The sequence below is a fragment of the Anolis carolinensis genome, unplaced genomic scaffold (genome assembly GCF_035594765.1).
Source record: "Anolis carolinensis isolate JA03-04 unplaced genomic scaffold, rAnoCar3.1.pri scaffold_14, whole genome shotgun sequence".
NCBI lineage: Eukaryota > Metazoa > Chordata > Lepidosauria > Squamata > Dactyloidae > Anolis > Anolis carolinensis.
The window spans coordinates 13,475,995-13,498,784 of record NW_026943825.1 but is presented as its reverse complement, the minus strand read 5'-3'; the positions used below and the strand labels follow the sequence as shown (position 1 = coordinate 13,498,784).

General features: G+C 37.0%; 1 protein-coding gene and 1 long non-coding RNA gene across 3 annotated transcripts in view; one reads left to right on the top strand and one right to left on the bottom strand.

Annotated features, from left to right (window-relative positions):
• LOC100562855 (neuronal acetylcholine receptor subunit alpha-7) overlaps nucleotides 1-6,108 on the bottom strand; it is a 43,251-nt gene extending 37,143 nt beyond the window's left edge. Inside the window, exons 1-2 of one of the 2 annotated variants that reach the window (XM_062965288.1) lie at nucleotides 5,560-6,108; nucleotides 901-1,137 (exon numbers count right to left, since the gene is read on the bottom strand). In XM_062965288.1, the coding sequence (XP_062821358.1) occupies nucleotides 901-955 (55 nt within the window). In that variant the 5' untranslated portion in view covers nucleotides 956-1,137; nucleotides 5,560-6,108. The remainder of the gene's footprint in view (nucleotides 1-900; nucleotides 1,138-5,559) is intronic. The other variant, XM_062965287.1, reaches the window with a different exon arrangement.
• The window catches only part of LOC134294391 (uncharacterized), a 74,334-nt gene that overhangs the window by 30,672 nt on the left and 20,872 nt on the right, over nucleotides 1-22,790 (top strand). The window lies entirely within an intron of this gene.

Here is a 22,790-nt window from a genome sequence, read left to right as displayed (position 1 = left end):
TTATTATTATTAGGAAGGGAAAAAGAGATGAGTTTGGAACCAAAAGTGGGACGTGTTCCTTGGAGAGAAATGTGAATATTCAAGTCCCAAATCTTTCAAAGGAGACACCAGATTAAGAGGAGAAATATTATTATTATTATTATTATTATTATTATTATTATTATTATTAGGAAGGGAAAAAGAGATGAGTTTGGAACCAAAAGTGGGACGTGTTCCTTGGAGAGAAATGTGAATATTCAAGTCCCAAATCTTTCAAAGGAGACACCAGATTAAGAGGGGAAATATTATTATTATTATTATTAGGAAGGGAAAAAGAGATGAGTTTGGAACCAAAAGTGGGATGTGTTCCTTGGAGAGAAATGTGAATATTCAAGTCCCAAATCTTTCAAAGGAGACACCAGATTAAGAGGGAAAATATTATTATTATTATTATTATTATTATTATTATTAGGAAGGGAAAAAGAGATGAGTTTGGAACCAAAAGTGGGACGTGTTCCTTGGAGAGAAATGTGAATATTCAAGTCCCAAATCTTTCAAAGGAGACACCAGATTAAGAGGGGAAATATTATTATTATTATTATTAGGAAGGGAAAAAGAGATGAGTTTGGAACCAAAAGTGGGACGTGTTCCTTGGAGAGAAATGTTAATATTCAAGTCCCAAATCTTTCAGTGGAGACGGCAGATTAAGAGAGGAAATCCTTCTGTTTAAAATCATCCCAAAGATCTCTGATCCAAGATGGAATCAAGAGGGGAAAAAAAAATATTCTTTTAAGAGACGGAGAGGTAGTTTGCATCCCCATTTCCCGACTCAGTGTCTCCAAAGTGATCCATAATGTCTCCTTTCTTGGCGGAAAGGGCAAGACGTGCCCAAATCAAAGCCCAGCCAAAAGCCAGGATTACCTTGGACGAGGAGGAGAAAAACGCCGAAGGCACAAATCCGGAGGGACGAGGCCATGGCCGCGGTGCCAACTAGTCCATCCTCTTCTCCGCGGGCGAAGGATGTGCGGCTCGCAACAGGGTCTTTATTTAGAAAATTGTGGCGGAGGCGGCGAGCGAGGCAGCATCCGCTGGACAATGTTCAGCTCTCATTAATTCAACCGCACGGCTGTTGCCGGAGAGGCTTCAAAGGGGAGGCACCTAAACGGGAATGTGATACGGGGCATTAATCCCGCTGCATCTGGGGATTACACAAAACAGACACAAAACGGTAAACAGCAGAGGCCGACTGGCTTAGGCAGAGAGCGGATCGGCATCACCGACACACAGACTTGGAAATGTTCGTATTGGACACTGTGGGACCCAAAGGAACTCATTCCCAAACAACAACAACAACAACTTGGGAAGTGTCGGACGTGTGATCCAAAGCAACAGCCACCAGAGTGTCTGCTGTGGACTCATCTTGTTGTGTTTCTAATATAATAATAACAACAACAACTTGGGAAGTGTCGGACGTGTGATCCAAAGCAACAGCCAACAGAGTGTCTGCTATGGACTCATCTTGTTGCGTTTCTAAAATAATAATAATAATAATAATAATAATAATAATAACAACAACAACAACAACAACAACAACAACTTGGGAAGTGTCTGACGTGTGATCCAAAGCAACAGCCACCAGAGTGTCTGCTGTGGACTCATCTTGTTGTGTTTCTAATATAATAATAACAACAACAACTTGGGAAGTGTCGGACGTGTGATCCAAAGCAACAGCCAACAGAGTGTCTGCTATGGACTCATCTTGTTGCGTTTCTAAAATAATAATAATAATAATAATAATAATAATAATAATAACAACAACAACAACAACAACAACAACTTGGGAAGTGTCTGACGTGTGATCCAAAGCAACAGCCACCAGAGTGTCTGCTGTGGACTCATCTTGTTGTGTTTCTAATATAATAATAATAATAACAACAACAACTTGGGAAGTGTCTGATGTGTGATCCAAAACAACAGCCAGCAGAGTGTCTGCTGTAGACTCATCTTGTTGTGTTTCTAATATAATAATAATAATAACAACAACAACTTGGGAAGTGTCTGATGTGTGATCCAAAACAACAGCCAGCAGAGTGTCTGCTGTAGACTCATCTTGTTGTGTTTCTAATATTATAATAACAACAACAACAACAACAACAACAACTTGGGAAGTGTCAGACGTGTGATCCAAAGCAACAGCCAACAGAGTGTCTGCTATGGACTCATCTTGTTGTGTTTCTAATATAATAATAATAATAACAACAACAACTTGGGAAGTGTCGGACGTGTGATCCAAAGCAACAGCCAAAAGAGTGTCTGCTATGGACTCATCATGTTGTGTTTCTAAAATAATAATAATAATAATAATAATAATAATAACAACAACAACTTGGGAAGTGTCGGACGTGTGATCCAAAGCAACAGCCACCAGAGTGTCTGCTGTAGACTCATCTTGTTGTGTTTCTAAAATAATAATAATAATAATAATAATAACAACAACAACTTGGGAAGTGTCGGACGTGTGATCCAAAGCAACAGCCACCAGAGTGTCTGCTGTGGACTCATCTTGTTGTGTTTCTAAAATAATAATAATAATAATAATAATAATAACAACAACAACTTGGGAAGTGTCGGACGTGTGATCCAAAGCAACAGCCAACAGAGTGTCTGCTATGGACTCATCTTGTTGTGTTTCTAATATAATAATAATAATAACAACAACAACTTGGGAAGTGTCGGACGTGTGATCCAAAACAACAGCCAGCAGAGTGTCTGCTGTAGACTCATCTTGTTGTGTTTCTAAAATAATAATAATAATAATAATAATAACAACAACAACTTGGGAAGTGTCGGACGTGTGATCCAAAGCAACAGCCAGCAGAGTGTCTGCTGTAGACTCATCTTGTTGTGTTTCTAAAATAATAATAATAATAATAATAATAACAACAACAACTTGGGAAGTGTCGGACGTGTGATCCAAAACAACAGCCAGCAGAGTGTCTGCTGTAGACTCATCTTGTTGTGTTTCTAAAATAATAATAATAATAATAATAATAACAACAACAACTTGGGAAGTGTCGGACGTGTGATCCAAAACAACAGCCAGCAGAGTGTCTGCTGTAGACTCATCTTGTTGTGTTTCTAAAATAATAATAATAATAATAATAATAACAACAACAACTTGGGAAGTGTCGGACGTGTGATCCAAAACAACAGCCAGCAGAGTGTCTGCTGTAGACTCATCTTGTTGTGTTTCTAAAATAATAATAATAATAATAATAATAACAACAACAACTTGGGAAGTGTCGGACGTGTGATCCAAAGCAACAGCCAACAGAGTGTCTGCTGTGGACTCATCTTGTTGTGTTTCTAAAATAATAATAATAATAATAATAATAATAATAATAATAATAATAATAATAACAACAACAACTTGGGAAGTGTCGGACGTGTGATCCAAAGCAACAGCCAACAGAGTGTCTGCTATGGACTCATCTTGTTGTGTTTCTAAAATAATAATAATAATAATAATAATAATAACAACAACAACAACAACTTGGGAAGTGTCTGACATGTGATCCAAAACAACAGCCAGCAGAGTGTCTGCTGTAGACTCATCTTGTTGGGTTTCAAATAATAATAATAATAATAATAATAATAATAATAATAATAATGTTTGTTGTTATTATTATTTGGAAACAATAGACACTGACAAAATCACGATCTGCCAACTGCAAAAGGCCACCCTACTGGGATCTGCAGCATCATCCGAAAATACATCACACAGTCCTAGACACTTGGGAAGTGTTTGACTTGTGATTCTGTGATACGAAATCCAGCATGTCTATCCTGTTTGCTGTGTCATACAATAATAATAATAATAATAATAATAATAATAATAATAATAATAATAATTCACAATATATATGCTGGTCCTAGACACTTGGGAAGTGTTTGACTTGTGATTCTGTGATACGAAATCCAGCATGTCTATCTTGTTTGCTGTGTCATACAATAATAATAATAATAATAATAATAATAATAATAATAATAATAATAATTATTATTATTCACAATATATATGCTGGTCCTAGACACTTGGGAAGTGTTTGACTTGTGATTCTGTGATACGAAATCCAGCATGTCTATCCTGTTTGCTGTGTCATACAATAATAATAATAATAATAATATGACTTGTGATTCTGTGATACGAAATCCAGCATGTCTATCCTGTTTGCTGTGTCATACAATAATAATAATAATAATAATAATAATAATAATAAAAATTCACAATAATTCACAATATATATGCTGGTCCTAGACACCTGGGAAGTGTTTGACTTGTGATTCTGTGATACGAAATCCAGCATGTCTATCCTGTTTGCTGTGTCATACAATAATAATAATAATAATAATAATAATAATAATAATAATAATTCACAATATATATGCTGGTCCTAGACACTTGGGAAGTGTTTGACTTGTGATTCTGTGATACGAAATCCAGCATGTCTATCCTGTTTGCTGTGTCATACAATAATAATAATAATAATAATAATAATAATAATAATAATAATAATTCACAATATATATGCTGGTCCTAGACACTTGGGAAGTGTTTGACTTGTGATTCTGTGATACGAAATCCAGCATGTCTATCCTGTTTGCTGTGTCATACAATAATAATAATAATAATAATAATAATAATAATAATAATAATTCACAATATATATGCTGGTCCTAGACACTTGGGAAGTGTTTGACTTGTGATTCTGTGATACGAAATCCAGCATGTCTATCCTGTTTGCTGTGTCATACAATAATAATAATAATAATAATAATTCACAATAATTCACAATATATATGCTGGTCCTAGACACTTGGGAAGTGTTTGACTTGTGATTCTGTGATACGAAATCCAGCATGTCTATCCTGTTTGCTGTGTCATACAATAATAATAATAATAATAATAATAATAATAATAATAATAATAATAATTCACAATATATATGCTGGTCCTAGACACTTGGGAAGTGTTTGACTTGTGATTCTGTGATACGAAATCCAGCATGTCTATCCTGTTTGCTGTGTCATACAATAATAATAATAATAGTAATAATTCACAATAATTCACAATATATATGCTGGTCCTAGACACTTGGGAAGTGTTTGACTTGTGATTCTGTGATACGAAATCCAGCATGTCTATCTTGTTTGCTGTGTCATACAATAATAATAATAATAATAATAATAATAATAATATAAATTCACAATAATTCACAATATATATGCTGGTCCTAGACACTTGGGAAGTGTTTGACTTGTGATTCTGTGATACGAAATCCAGCATGTCTATCTTGTTTGCTGTGTCATACAATAATAATAATAATAATAATAATAATAATAATAATAATTCACAATATATATGCTGGTCCTAGACACTTGGGAAGTGTTTGACTTGTGATTCTGTGATACGAAATCCAGCATGTCTATCCTGTTTGCTGCGTCATACAATAATAATAATAATAATAATAATAATAATAATAATAATAATAATAATAATAATAATGATGGATTACCCACATCTCTTGACAACTTTATTTGCTGCAAGGTGAGCCATGTTTTTGACGGGACAATCTATTTCTGCCTCGACTTCCAACCAAGAGAAGGACGGAAGATGCTCAGCTTGGCATTTGTATGCCGTCCTTGTGCCAAGAACGGTGTTTCAATGACAGTTCTGGGCCCTGAAGGGAATCCCAGGTGCCGTTTACCGCTCTTCCTTGCGTTGTGTTTTTCCTTCTTCCGGGGTCTTAAGAAACTGCAGAGAATGAGAGTGGAGTAAAAAAAGGCCGTCCTTGTTTTCCTGCGCAATGGCACAACCATGCCTGTGCTGCAGTGGGAAGATGGGAGCGAGAGAGAGGCATTAAAATACATACCTTTTGATGCATACCTTCAGCCCAAAATCCCACTTTCCAGCTTCTGAATCCAGATTATCTGCTGTGGATTAAATGGCAGTATAGACCAGGGGTCCCCAAACTAAGGCCCGGGGGCCGGATGCGGCCCTCCAATGTCATTTACCTGGCCCCCGCCCTCAGTTTTATAATATATTGTATATACATATAATATTGATAATAATATTAAAATGTAATACAATATAACACTAATAATAATACCATATAATATTAATTATATATTCTATATTACATATAATATTACTAATAATATTACAGTATAGTGGTATAGTTCAATATAGTAATATATAATGCTAATATTGTGCCATGCTAATAATATAATATATTGTATGTACATATAATATTGATAATATTATTATAATGTAATACAATATAACACTAATAATAATACCATATAATAATATTAATTATATATTCTATATTACATATAATATTACTAATAATATTACAGTATAGTGGTATAGTTCAATATAGTAATATATAATGCTAATATTGTGCCATGCTAATAATATAATATATTGTATGTACATATAATATTGATAATATTATTATAATGTAATACAATATAACACTAATAATAATACCATATAATAATATTAATTATATATTCTATATTACATATAATATTACTAATAATATTACAGTATTGTGGTATAGTTCAATATAGTAATATATAAATGCTAATATTGTGCCATGCTAATAATATAATATATTGTATGTACATATAATATTGATAATATTATTATAATGTAATACAATATAACACTAATAATAATACCATATAATAATATTAATTATATATTCTATATTACATATAATATTACTAATAATATTACAGTATAGTGGTATAGTTCAATATAGTAATATATAATGCTAATATTGTGCCATGCTAATAATATAATATATTGTATGTACATATAATATTGATAATATTATTATAATGTAATACAATATAACACTAATAATAATACCATATAATAATATTAATTATATATTCTATATTACATATAATATTACTAATAATATTACAGTATTGTGGTATAGTTCAATATGGTAATATATAATGCTAATATTGTGCTATGCTAATAATATAATATATTGTATATACATATAATATTGATAATATTATTATTATGTAATACAATATAACACTAATAATAATACCATATAATAATATTAATTATATATTCTATATTACATATAATATTACTAATAATATTACAGTATTGTGGTATAGTTCAATATGGTAATATATAATGCTAATATTGTGCTATGCTAATAATATAATATATTGTATATACATATAATATTGATAATATTATTATTATGTAATACAATATAACACTAATAATAATACCATATAATAATATTAATTATATATTCTATATTACATATAATATTACTAATAATATTACAGTATAGTGGTATAGTTCAATATAGTAATATATAATGCTAATATTGTGCCATGCTAATAATATAATATATTGTATGTACATATAATATTGATAATATTATTATAATGTAATACAATATAACACTAATAATAATACCATATAATAATATTAATTATATATTCTATATTACATATAATATTATTAATAATATTACAGTATTGTGGTATAGTTCAATATAGTAATATATAATGCTAATATTGTGCTATGCTAATAATATAATATATTGTATGTACATATAATATTGATAATATTATTATAATGTAATACAATATAACACTAATAATAATACCATATAATAATATTAATTATATATTCTATATTACATATAATATTACTAATAATATTACAGTATAGTGGTATAGTTCAATATAGTAATATATAATGCTAATATTGTGCCATGCTAATAATATAATATATTGTATGTACATATAATATTGATAATATTATTATAATGTAATACAATATAACACTAATAATAATACCATATAATAATATTAATTATATATTCTATATTACATATAATATTACTAATAATATTACAGTATAGTGGTATAGTTCAATATAGTAATATATAATGCTAATATTGTGCTATGCTAATAATATAATATATTGTATGTACATATAATATTGATAATATTATTATAATGTAATACAATATAACACTAATAATAATACCATATAATAATATTAATTATATATTCTATATTACATATAATATTACTAATAATATTACAGTATAGTGGTATAGTTCAATATGGTAATATATAATGCTAATATTGTGCTATGCTAATAATATAATATATTGTATGTACATATAATTTGTAAGCCACTCTGAGTCCCCTTTGGGGTGAGAAGGGTGTGATACAAATGTAGTAAATAAATGCAGTAAATAAATACATAATAAATAAATAAATTTTAGACTTAGGCTCACCCAAAGTCTGAAATGACTTGAAGGCACACAACAACAACAACAACAACAACAACCCTAATTAACTTGACGATCTCATTGGCCAGAAGCAGGAGCACACTTCCCATTGAAATCCTGATCAATGTATGTTGGTTAAAACTGTTTTTATTTTTAAATATTGTATTGTTCTTTCATTGGTCTTGTTCTTGTTGTCGTCGTTGTTTTTGCACTACAAATAAGACATATGCAGTGTGCATCGGAATTTGTTTGTATTTCTTTTTCAAATGATAATCCGGCCCCTCAACAGTCTGAAGGATTGTGGACCGGCCCTCGGCTTCAAAAGTTTTGAGGACCCCTGGTATAGACAAATCTGCATTCAATGCTGCAACTGGATTAATATTGCCATATTAATAGATGCAATTGAATTATATGGCAGCGTAGATGCAACTGAGTTAAATGGCAACATATTAATTTATTTAATATATTTACATCCCGCCCTTCTCACCCTGAAGGGGACTAAGAGCACCTTACAAATTAAAATTTACATACAATATTATATTATTAGCATAGCACAATACTGGCATTAAATTGTACTAGATCAATATACTAGCTTGGGGACCCGGCGGTGCCCGGGTTATTTGAGAAAGGCATTGTTTGCCTGTGTTCCAAGTTGAGTCAAGGTCCAGGGTCAGTGGGGTTCAATTATTATTATTATTATTATTATTAAACTTTATTTGTACCCCGCTAGCATCTCCCGAAGGACTCGATGCGGCTTACAAAGGCCAAGGCCTCAACACACAATATAACAATACAAAACAAAGGCAAATTAAAAGAATTAAAACAGTATAAACCACAAGCAATAGCAATACACTAAAACACAATAGAACTGGGCCGGGCCAGAGTAATGGGTACAAGATTAAAAGTGCTGAGGAGGTTTCGGACTGCCTGATTTACAACTCTACCATGAGGCGTGTGCTCTGGAATGGGTAATCGACTGGGTTAAATTGGAAAATAAAAAATTACTGACAATTGAAGGATTCAATCTGCGATGGGGTTGGCATGGTTACCTATGCTACGATAAAATGAAAATTGATAAAAATTTTGGAAACCATTTTGTGAGGTCATCCTTGATTAAAATATGGGCAAAATATAGAAGATATTTATATGAGAAAACTCCACTATGGCTTTCCTCTTTAGAGGCTAACCAACGTAGATTATTGGGCTGGAACAATTGGCCAACATATAAAGAAATCTTTAAAAAATCAAATTTAATATCTGGAATAGTAGGTATCAAAGAAATAGAGGAAATTCAAAAAAAGTACAAGAATATATCCTGGTTCCAATACCACCAAATAAAGGAAAGTTATAACAGAGATAAAGAAATGGGTTTCAATTTGGATAACAATTTTTGGGACAATATACTTCAGAAAAACAAGAAATTGGTAACGATTCTATATAACAAATTAATAGAATGGAATACAGAATCCGTAATAGTCAAGGAATCAATGTTAAAATGGTCTAGGAATATAGGCAGACCCATCACAATGGATGAATGGGAAAATATTTGGAATAAAAAAATAAAATATTGCTATTCAATTGACTTGAAAGAAAATTGGCTAAAAACTATCCATAGATGGTATCTAACCCCCAAAAAACTGGGATTAATGTATCGAAACAGAGACAAAAGATGTTGGAGGTGTAAAGAACAAATTGGGTCATATTTCCACATATGGTGGAATTGTAAAAATATTAAAAATTATTGGAAATCAATCCACTTAGAATGTAAAAAAATGCTAAAAATTAATTTAGAATGTAAACCTGAATATTTTTTATTAGGGTTACTTGAAATGCAAGAGCAGGACCCATTAGACTCCTTAAAAGAAAAAGAAAATAAGATAAAAATCTTTACATATGCAGTAACTGCCGCAAGAATGGTAGTAGCAAAAAACTGGAAGAACCCAGAGAGCCCCACGGTAACAATGTGGTTGGAAAAATTACTAGACATTAAAAATATGGATAAATTAACCTATCTCGACCTTCCCACCCCAACCTTTCCTTTAGATAGGTCAATGTATTAATGGAAAAAATTTTCTTTTAATAAAGATTACATTTCAAAAAAAAAAAAATTAAAATTTTTTTTTTAAAAAAGTGCTGATGTGACAGGTGATATATAAGGCTTCTAGGGCAAGTGCAGAGTGCGATATACGATCTAGTTCTAATAAAGTGCTTATGGGACTTGGTATTGGAGATTTCCTATTAATCTGGGAAGGCACATTGGAATAGCCAGGTCTTCAAGTTCTTTCTGAAGACTGCCAACGTAGGGGCCTGTCTGAGGGGCCTGTCAATGGGTGCAGGTGAACTATAACTCCCATATGAAAGTCCTATCATCCATGGTCCATGCCACTCTAAACAGCGCCAGGATGTATAGTAGGTCATGGGAACTGTATGTGTGAAGTTTGGTCTTGATCAGACTTTGGTGGGGGTTGCAGTGGTCTCAGGAAGTGAGTGAAGATACTGCAGTTCCCATCATCCATGGTCGAAACTCTTCCAAACCACACCAGGATGTAGAGTGGGTCATGGGGCCTCTGTGTGCCAAGTTTGGTACCGATTCGTGGTTGGTGGGAGTCCCAGTGCTCTAAGGAAGCCAGTGAAGGTATTGCAAGTCCCATCATCCATGGTCCATGCCCCTCCAAACAGCACCCAGGTGTAGAGTAGGACATGGGGGCTCTATGGGCCGAGTTTGGTCTTGTTCAGGCATTGGTGGGGCTCGCAATGTTCTCAGGGAGTGAGTGAAGGTACTGCAGTTCCCATCGTCCATGGTGCATTGTCCTTCAAACTTCACCAGGGTATAGAGTGGGCCATGGGCGCTCTGTGTTTCAAGTTTGGTCTTGATGAGTCATTTGTGGCAGTTGCAGTGGTGTCAGAAAGTGAGTAAAGGTACTGCAAATCCCATCATCCATGGTATATCTTCCCCCAAACTGCACCAGGGTGTAAAGGGGGTCATGGGGGTTCTGTCTGCCAAGTTTGGTCCAGTTATGTCACTGGTGGGCATCGCAGTAGACTGTGGGAGTCGTAGCGATTAAAAGTACTACATATCCCATCACCCATGGTCCATCATGCCGCAAATGGCACCAGGACATAAAGTGCCTCATGGGGGTTAAATGTGTCAAGTTTGGGCCAGATCCGTCATTTCCGGTGGTTTCAGTGGCCTGTGGAAGTGGTGGCCAATCAGAAAGCTGCCACATACCCGCATACATACATACCCGCATACAAACATTGACTTTTATTATATACTAGCTTGGAGACCCGGCGGTGCCCGGGTCATTTGAGAAAGGCCTTGTTTGCCTGTGTTCCAAGTGTAGCCTATATCCAATGTCAGCTGGGTTCAGTGGGTGCGGGTGAGCTCCAACTCCCATATGCAAGTCCCATCGTCCAGTGTCCACCCCCCTCCAAACAGAGCCAGTATGTAGAGTAGGTCATGAGGGCTCCATGTACCATGTTTGGTCTTGATCAGTCATTTGTGTGGGTCGCGGTGCTCTCAGGAAGTGAGTGAAGGTATTGGAAGTCCCATCGTCCATGGTCCATCATCCTCCAAACTGCACCTGGGTGTAGAGTGAGTCCTGGGTGTTCTCTGTGTCAAGTTTGGTCTTGATGAGACATTGATGGGGGTGACAGTGGTCTCAGGAAGTGAATGAATATACTGCAAGTCCCATCATCCAAGGTCCAAGCTCTTTCAAATCTCACCAAGATGTAGAGTGGGCCATGGTGGCTCTATGTGCCAAGTTTGGTCTTGATCAGTCATTGGTGGGGGTCACAGTAGTCCCAGGAAGTGAGTGAAGATAGTGCAAGTCCCATCATCCACGGTCCCTCTTCCCCCAAACTGCACCAGGATGTAAAGTGGGCTACCCTGCACCTGCGTGTCAAGTTTGATACAGTTTTGTCATTCATGGGCATCACAGTGGTTTGTGGGAGGTGAATTGGATGAAGGTACTGCAAATCCCATAATCCTTGGTCCACCCTCCGTCAAAGTGCTGCAGCATGTGAAGTGTCTCATTTGGGATCTGTGTGCCTGGTTTGGTTCAGTTCTGTGATTTGTGGCAGTCGGTCAGGGCAGCGGACAAAACAACAAAACTACAGGCCCCCCAAACTCGAAATTTGACAACACAACCCATCATCCACGCCTCTAGGTTGATACAACAAAAAGCAAAGAAAAATAAAGTCCTAATTACAGGGAGAGGAATAATTGTTTTTATCCAATTGCTGCCACTTATAAGGCTAAGCTCCGCCCACTTGGTCTCCTAGCAACCCACTGAGCCCAGTGTTAATAAAAGAATAAGAAATAAAATAAATACAAATAATACAATAAAAAATAATAAAAAAACACTAAAAAATTAATACAATAAAATACTACAACAAAATAACTAAAAATAATACAACAAAATAATAAAATATAATAAATAAAAAAGATAAGTTACAATAAAATTAATTTAAAAAAATACAAATAATGTCAAATAAAAAACCCACAACAACTTTTAACCAATACCACCACCACTTTGCCACAGCAACGCGTGGCCGGGCACAGCTAGTTATCTATATAAAGAGAGATGTCTGGATAGAAATGAATATACAGTAGAGTCTCACTTATCCAAGGTTCTGGATTATCCAACGCATTTTTGTAGTCAATGTTGTCAATACATTGTGATATTTTGGTGTTAAATTTGTAAATACAGTAATTACTACATAGCATTAATGTGTAATGAACTACTTTTTCTGTCAAATTTGTTGTATAACAGGCAGAGCTTAGCCTTCTAACTGGCAGCAATTGGATAAAAACAATTATTCCTCTCCCTCTAATTAGGACTTTATTTTTATTTTATTTTTGTTGTATGGATGTAGAGGCATGGATGAGGGGTTGTGCTGCCAAGTTTAATGTTTCTGGGATGTGTAGTTTTGTTGTTTTGTCCTTGGCCGAAATTTCATTACCCTTTTATATATATAGATAGTACAATATAGTAATTGAATGCTTATATTGTGCTATGCTAATATCTTGTATGTACATTTGATTTGTAAACAGCTCTGAGTCCCATTCTGGGTGATAAGAGCGGGATATACAGTAGAGTCTCACTTATCCAACACTCCCTTATCCAACGTTCTGGATTATCCAACGCATTTTTGTAGTCAATGTTTTCAATATATCGTGATATTTTGGTGCTAAATTCATAAATAGAGTAATTACTACATAGCATTACTGCATACTGAACTACTTTTTCTGCCAAATTTGTTGTCTAACATGATGTTTTGGTGCTTCATTTGTAAAATCATAACCTAATTTGATGTTTAATAGGCTTTTCCTTAATGCCTCCTTATTATCCAACATATTCACTTATCCAACATTCTGCCGGCCCGTTTATGTTGGATAAGTGAGACTCTACTGTAAATGCAGCAAATAAATAAATGAATAAATAATGTGGCAGCGTAGATGCAACTGGATTATATAGCAATGTAGATGCAACTAGGTTATATGTCAGAGTAGACACAACTGCATATTTGGCTCCAGCCTCAGATCAAGTCCTCTGAAGAAGTCCTGCCAAGAAAACTCAGCCTAAGGTCACCATTCATTGGAATTGACTTGAAGGGGAAGAGAAATGATTCCTTTAACAGCATATCCTGGGGATATTTTTTGTGCATCCCTTTAGCCTGGTTAAAACGCATTACAATTCCTTTTAATGTCATCTTGAAACCCAGCGGCCAGCCTTGCCTTTTCCCGGCAACAATTTGGGCCGTTAACACTCGGCTGAAGTCCATCCTAATCCGAACATTTTTGCCAGTTTGGGTTTTTTGTTTCTTTGCAACCCTTCGTGTAGGTCTCGAGCTTCAAAGGAAAAGTCGGCTTAAGAGTATCGCAGGCAAGAGGTGAACACAACAACCCCGTCCTGGGGGAAAACAAGAGCCATTTTGGATAGGAGTAGCGCCAAATGATAGACGACTTGTGTAGTGTCTCAGAGACCCCCGAGTCATGACCCCGTCGCCATTACGGAACAGACCGAAGAGGAGATGGGGTTTCTGCCATTTCCGCACGATTCCGCTCCATTCCAGATGTCCCCTGTTGACAGTTTTAGCCCACAGTTAATTTAAAAGGGCCTTGACTCACAGCCCGGTTCTCCAGAGAACGCTATGTTTGACCGCAAATTGTTTTGGGAAACTTCGCGCGCGGAGAAGCAGATTTTGAGGAGAAGCGCTCGATTAGAGGAGAGAGCAAGCGTTAATTAAGCCGGTTCCCTTGAGAGTTCTCAAGGAGGATTGCATCTGGCAAGTTGTTGACTTTAGTCATTTTCCCTTGGGAAAGAGTTCAGACACCTGGCTGGAGGGGAGAGCAACGTCCCATAAAAGTTCTGGGCGCCAACTGGCCTTTGCGGTGTTCAACGTGTCAGTTGAAGAATTCACATCGTCTCTAGTCCCGCAGCGCGCTACTCTCGAGTAGACCGGCGTTGCATCTCGTCTCCCTGTCAAGCCTGGAAAGCGTTTCAGCTTTACTCCGACTAACTTTGCCTTGCCTTGCATCCTAGCCTTGGATTCGAGCCCTGGAACTCTTTGACAGATCTTGCCTTAATCCCCACTCAAACAGCCTAAAGGTTTGAGTGTGTTTCGGTTACTGGATTTAAAACTTTGAACCCTAATACTGGACATCTACTTTCATATTACTGGACTATATTTGACCTTTCCTGAAAGGTCTATTGCTGGACTATATACTCTGCTTATTTTTAGTTGTCTCCTTTATTTCCTTAATAAAGATATTAGATTGCTTATTGGCCTTCGTGTCTGATTCCCAGTGCTCACGCCGCCTGAGGTGTCACAACTTGTAAGGTAAACAAGACTTGGAGCTGACTGTAGTTCAGTTCACGAACTTCTTATTGCAAAATTTAGAATCAGACTAAAGAGATCGTAACTGTTGCACGATCCCTGGGGACGGTAATGGCAACCCACCCCAGTATTCTTGCCATGAAAACTAGGATCAGTACAACCAGAGAAATGTCGGTATACCATCGGAAGATAGGACTCCCAGGTCGGAAGATGGTCAAAATGCTACTGGGGAGGAGCAGAGAGCTAGTCTAAGTAGCCCCAGATGTGACGACGCAGTCATCTCAAAGCCGAAAGGAAGGCTAATGGCCGACGGTGCTGGAGGTGAAGGACGAATCTGATGTTCTAGAGATCAACACATAATAGGAACCTGGAATGTAAGATCTATAAGCCAGGGCAAACTGGACGTGGTTATCGGTGAGATGTTAAGATTAAAGATAGACATTTTGGGAGTCAGTGAACCCAAATGGACTGGAATGGGTCACTTCACAAAAGATGACTACCAGATCTACTACTGCGGACAAGAGGAACACCGAAGAAATGGAGTAGCCTTCATAGTTAATAATAAAGTTGCGAAGGCAGTGATTGGATACAACCCAAAAAATGATAGAATGATCTCAAGGCAAGCCGTTTAACATCACAGTGATCCAAATATCCAACCACAGCTGCTGAAGAAGCAGAATTAGATAAGTTCTACAAGGATCTGCAGCACTTAGTGGACAACACACTAAAAAGAGACATTATTCTCATTACAGGAGATTGAAATGCTAAGGTGGGCAGTCAAATGATAACTGGGATCAGAGGTAAGCATGGTCTGGGACAACAAAATGAAGCAGGACGTAGGCTGATTGAATTTTTCCAGGAAAACTCAATATGCATAACAAACACTCTCTTCCAACAACCTAAAAGACGGCTTTACACATGGACTTCACCAGATGGTCAACACCAAAATCAGATTGTGTGCTGGTACAGCTGTACCAGAACCTTCTACTTTACTTTATTGCTGCAAATGTTTGCAATCACAGGACAGGCCACCTGTCAATCACCATTAAGTTTGGTTCCGCCCCTTGTTCAGGGCTCTGGGAGGGAAGGAGCCATTTTTAAGTTAGTCTCACTTATGAAGCTCAGCTATAAGACGTAGACCAGCTCGTCCCGTAGAAAAGTTTCATATTTTAAGAACACCAGGGTTAAAGAACACCAGGGATATTGACCGTCCGAGGATACAGAACAACAGCACAGAAACATCTGAAAGCCTTGGCTGGTAGGTCCACTCAACAACCAGACGCACTTGGAGTTGGCAGTGGGTCCCAGACCAGCTAGGCCCAGATAACAGATAGCCTGGGAGAGGTTATAAGAGGGTTTTCATAGTTATTCAAAGCCAATCGCCTGTCCCGTGGGGACAAGACTCCTTGAAGATTTATTATTTGTTCATCAATAAAGACTTCGTTATTTCTTTAAAAGACTTCAAGGCCATCTTTTCAGGGAAATTCCTCAACAACCTTTCTTTAGGCACCCTGGCTTCCCGCTGGGCGTAAAGCGTACGTCCTATATAATAGACAATCAGTCACAGGCCAAGCACGTGACAGAACAGATTGACTACATCCTTTGCAGCCAAAGGTGGCGGACATCCATCCAGTCAGTGAAAACAAGACCTGGAGCTGACTGTAGTTCAGATCACGAACTTCTTATTGCAAAATTTAGAATCAGACTAAAGAGAATGGGGAAAATACACAGACCAATTAGATATGATCTCACAAATATTCCCAGTGAATATGCAGTGGAGGTGAAGAATAGATTTCAGGGACTAGATTTAATAAATAGAGTCCCAGAAGAACTATGGACAGAAGTCCACAACACTGTTCAGGAGGCAGCAACAAAGTACCGTATATACTCGAGTATAAGCCGACCCAAATATAAGCCGAGGCACCTAATTTTACCACAAAAAAACTGGGAAAACATTGACTCCAGTATAAGCCGAGGGTGGAAAATTTCAGAAATAAAAACAGATACCAATAAAATGACATTAATTGAGGCATCAGTAGGTGAAATGTTTTGAAAATGTACATAAAACTGTCATTTAAGACAAGACTGTCCAACTCTGATTAAATCATGATTCTCATCTTTTTCAATGTAAACGTGCTTATGTATTCTTTTAATAATAGAGTCAAATAATAAATGTAATAATAAATAGAATAAAATAATAAATGAAACAATAATCATATCAGAGTGAAATAATAAATGTATTAATAATAATAAAAATAGAGTAAAATAAATGCACAGTAGAATCTCACTCATCCAACATTCTGGATTATCCAACGCATTTTTGTAGTCAATGTTTTCAATGCATTGAGATATTTTGGTGTTAAATTCGTAAATACAGTAATTACTACATAGCATTAATGTGTAATGAACTACTTTTTCTGTCAAATTTGTTGTATAACATGATGTTTTGGTGCTAATTTGTAAAATCATAACCTATTTTGATGTTTAATAGACTTTTCCTTAATCCCTCCTTATTATCCAAGATATTTGCTTATCCAACGTTCTGCCGGCCTGTTTAGCTTGGGTAAGTGAGACTCTACTGTACTAATAAAATTACATGAATGGAGGCATCTGTAGGTTACATGTTTTTGAATATTTACATAAAACCGTCTGTCCAACTCTGATTAAATCATTATTCTCATCTTCTTCAATGTAAATGTGCTTATGTATTCTTTTAATAATAGAAAATAATAAATGTAATAATAAATAGAATAGAATAATAAATGTAACAATAATCATATCAGAGTGAAACAATAAATGTATTCTTAATAATAAACATAGAGTAAAATAAATGTAATAGTAACAACAATAGAGTATGATAATACATTTTTTTCGTATCAGGAGTGACTTGAGAAACTGCAAGTCGCTTCTGGAGTGAGAGAATTGGCCGTCTGCAAGGACGTTGCCCAGGGGACGCCTGGATGTTTTTTTGATGTTTTACCATCCTTGTGGGAGGCTTCTCTCATGTCCGCGCATGGAGCTGGAGCTGACAGAGGGAGCTCATCCGCGCTCTCCCCGGGTGGGATAATACATGTAATAATCATAGTAAAGACAGTAAAATAATAAATGTGATAATACCAATAATAATAGAGAAAAATAATAAATGTATCATATATACTCAAGTATAAGCCAACCCAAATATAAGCCAACTCGGCTTATACTCATCTGAGTATAAGCCGAGGGGGGCTTTTTCAGTCTTAAAAAAGGACTGAAAAACTAGGCTTATACTCGATTATATACAGTACATTATATTATTATTATATTTATATTATATTATATTATTTATAATATCATATATTATATTTATCTTACATTATTATATTACTACTAGCTGTGCCCGGCCACGCGTTGCTGTGGCTAGGATTTAATTTTTCTTTCCTTTTTGTTGTATGAACGTAGAGGCGTGGATGAGAGGTTGTGTTGTCAAGTTTCAAGGTTGTGGGGCGTTTAGTTTAGTTTTTTTGTCCGGTGCCGTGATTCCATTACCCTTTTATATATATATAGATATTGATAATATTATATTTATATTATATTTATAATACAGTAGAGTCTCACTTATCCAACCCTCGCTTATCCAACGTTCTGGATTGTCCAACGCATTTTTGTAGTCAATGTTTTCAATATATCGTGATATTTTGGTGCTAAATTCGTAAATACAGTAATAACTACATAGCATTACTGCGTATTGAACTACTTTTTCTGCCAAATTTGTTCTTAAACATGATGTTTTGGTGCTTAATTTGTAAAATCACTAGCTGTGCCTGGCCACGCGTTGCTGTGGCAAAGTGGTGGTGGTATTGGTTAAAAATTGCTGTGTAATTTTTATTTGACGTTATTTGTATTTTTTAATTAATTTTATTGTAAGTTATCTTTTTATTTATTATATTTTATTATTTTCTTGTATAATTTTTAGTTATTTTTTGTTATTATGGTATTTTATTGTATTAATTTTTTAGTGTTTTTAATTATTTTTTAGTGTTTTTTATTATTTTTTATTGGGTTGCTAGGAGACCAAGTTGGAGGAGCTTAGCCTTCTAACTGGCAGCAATTGGATAAAAGCAATTATTCCTCTCTCTCTAATTAGGACTTTATTTTTCTTTTCTTTTTGTTGTATCAACCTAGAGGCGTGGATGATGGGTTGTGTTGTCAAATTTCGAGGTTGGAGGGGCCTGTAGTTTTGTGGGTCGCCATGATGCCATCACTCTTTTATATATATAGATAACCTAATTTGATGTTTAATAGGCTTTTCCTTAATCTCTCCTTATTATCCAACATACTCGCTTATCCAACGTTCTGCTGGCCCGTTTATATTGGATAATTGAGACTCTACTGTATGTTGAAAAACTTGCTTATACTCGAGTATATATGGTACATTTTTGCATTGGAAAGAATGAGATTCTGCCTCTAAAGTCCATTCCTGCTTCTCCTTTAACTATTATTTCCGCCTCGGGAACCACATGTCCTGTTAGTCATGCTCCAGAACTCCATGACTTCGTTCTCCGAATCATATCTACGTCTCAAAAAAACCCAAGAGGCCCTTCGAGACACTGGGATTGGTGTCTTTCAAAGGTACGAACAACATGAGAACATGGAGGCGTAAAACCTTTCCTTCGCCTCCTCGTAGGCCTGATTTTGCTGTTCGTCTCCGCGTTTCGCGCAGCTTTATTTCTTCTCTTCTTCCCCAAGGGATCCGTATTGATTTGACCCACATAGTAGTCGCAGTCAGGAGCATTTAGTATCATCGGTGCCTGTTGAGCTGGAGATGGAAGTATTTTTATTTCGGTTCAGCGGCCTAAAATAACATCCCTGGAGTCTGAAAAGCCTGGCATCTGTCCTTTTTTCATTCTCGCAGTCTCGCCAGCATTTTGCAAATGAAAGCACCACTTGTGCGAAGTATGGAACCCTGTGCAAACGGGGAAGCCTTAGCATTGAACGGTTGTGTTGTTAAAGGGCGAAGTATGAAACCCTGCGCAGACGGGGAAGCCTTAGCATTGAACGGTTGTGTTGTTAAAGGGCGAAGTATGAAACCCTGCGCAGACGGGGAAGCCTTAGCATTGAACGGTTGTGTTGTTAAAGGGCGAAGTATGAAACCCTGCGCAGACGGGGAAGCCTTAGCATTGAACGGTTGTGTTGTTAAAGGGCGAAGTATGAAACCCTGCGCAGACGGGGAAGCCTTAGCATTGAACGGTTGTGTTGTTAAAGGGCGAAGTATGAAACCCTGCGCAGACGGGGAAGCCTTAGCATTGAACCGTTGTGTTGTTAAAGTGCGAAGTATGGAACCCTGCGCAGACGGGGAAGCCTTAGCATTGAACGGTTGTGTTGTTAAAGGGCGAAGTATGAAACCCTGCGCAGACGGGTAAGCCTTAGCATTGAACAGTTGTGTTGTTAAAGTGCGAAGTATGGAACCCTGCGCAGACGGGGAAGCCTTAGCATTGAACGGTTGTGTTGTTAAAGTGCGAAGTATGGAACCCTGCGCAGACGGGGAAGCCTTAGCATTGAACGGTTGTGTTGTTAAAGTGCGAAGTATGGAACCCTGCGCAGACGGGGAAGCCTTAGCATTGAACGGTTGTGTTGTTAAAGGGCGAAGTATGAAACCCTGCGCAGACGGGGAAGCCTTAGCATTGAACGGTTGTGTTGTTAAAGAGCGAAGTATGGAACCCTGCGCAGACGGGGAAGCCTTAGCATTGAACGGTTGTGTTGTTAAAGTGCGAAGTATGGAACCCTGCGCAGACGGGGAAGCCTTAGCATTGAACGGTTGTGTTGTTAAAGTGCGAAGTATGAAACCCTGCGCAGACGGGGAAGCCTTAGTATTGAATGGTTGTGTTGTTAAAGCATGAGGTATGGAATCCTGCGCAGACGGGGAAGCCTTAGCATTGAACGGTTGTGTTGTTGAAGTGCGAAGTACGGAACCCTGCGCAGACGGGGAAGCCTTAGCATTGAACGGTTGTGTTGTTGAAGTGCGAAGTACGGAACCCTGCGCAGACGGGGAAGCCTTAACATTGAACGGTTGTGTTGTTGAAGTGCGAAGTACGGAACCCTGCGCAGACGGGGAAGCCTTAGCATTGAACGGTTGTGTTGTTGAAGTGCGAAGTACGGAACCCTGCGCAGACGGGGAAGCCTTAGCATTGAACGGTTGTGTTGTTGAAGTGCGAAGTACGGAACCCTGCGCAGACGGGGAAGCCTTAACATTGAACGGTTGTGTTGTTGAAGTGCGAAGTACGGAACCCTGCGCAGACGGGGAAGCCTTAGCATTGAACGGTTGTGTTGTTGAAGTGCGAAGTACGGAACCCTGCGCAGACGGGGAAGCCTTAGCATTGAACGGTTGTGTTGTTAAAGTGCAAAGTATGGAACCCTGCGCAGACGGGGAAGCCTTAGCATTGAACGGTTGTGTTGTTAAAGAGCGAAGTATGGAACCCTGCGCAGACGGGGAAGCCTTAGCATTGAACGGTTGTGTTGTTAAAGAGCGAAGTATGGAACCCTGCGCAGACGGAGAAGCCTTAGCATTGAACGGTTGTGTTGTTAAAGTGCGAAGTTTGGAACCCTGCGCAGACGAGGAAGACTTAGCATTGAACGGTTGTGTTGTTAAAGTGTTAAAGTTGAGTTGTAATGTTTTCTGATGGTCTTTGCCGACTCCTCTGACACCCCGTCCCGACCCCCATGTCGACTAGACTTGAGACTTGGCCGTTTCATCAATAAATCAATTTATTTAAAAGAATATGTTACAATTAGTTACACTAATTGACTTTTACCAAACAAATTTTAGAGTGGTTAGCTCTAAAGAAAAAATAATAATATGAAGAATGCAACACTGCTTGAAAAATGGTTTTCTTGGTTTTTTCCCCCCCCCCGCCACCCCTCCCTTATTGTTTTCTTCGCCTTCACATCTGAAAATTGCAAATAAAAATACAAGATACCGCCATGAAAATTACAATTAAGAGTCCTCTTGAATAAATTAAAAAAAAGGGAGAGAGAAACAGACAAGACACACAAATGCATGGCGCCGAACAATCTGGATTTCGTAAACGTTACTGGCCAGAGAAAATTTTTTAAAAACGGGGAAGAAAAATTCCATGGAACCCAGTGGTGAGCGAGACATTGGTTTTTGGCCTAAACTATTGGGCTAAAAGATATTGATAATCCTTCCACCTGAAAGGAAAAAAATACCACCACAAAAAAAGCATGATTTCACTTGCTGTGAGTTTTCCGAGATGAATGGCCATGCTCCAGAAGCATTCTCTCCTGACATTTCGCCTGCATCTATGGCAAGGATCTGCACAACCTCTGAGGATGCCTGCTATAGATGCAGGCAAAACGTCAGGAGAGAATGCTTCTAGAACATGAGATACAGCCCTGAAAACACACAGTAACCCAATGATTCCGGCAAAAAAAGCCTTCGACAACACAAAGCATTATTTACCTTGTGTTATTGCTGTTGGGATGCTTCTAATGTTATGTTATCTCTCTATGTATATGTATGCGTATATATATGTGTGTGTGTGTGTGTTGTATATATATATATATATGTACTAGCTGTGCCCGGCCACGCGTTGCTGTGGCGAAATATGGTGGTACAGTAGAGTC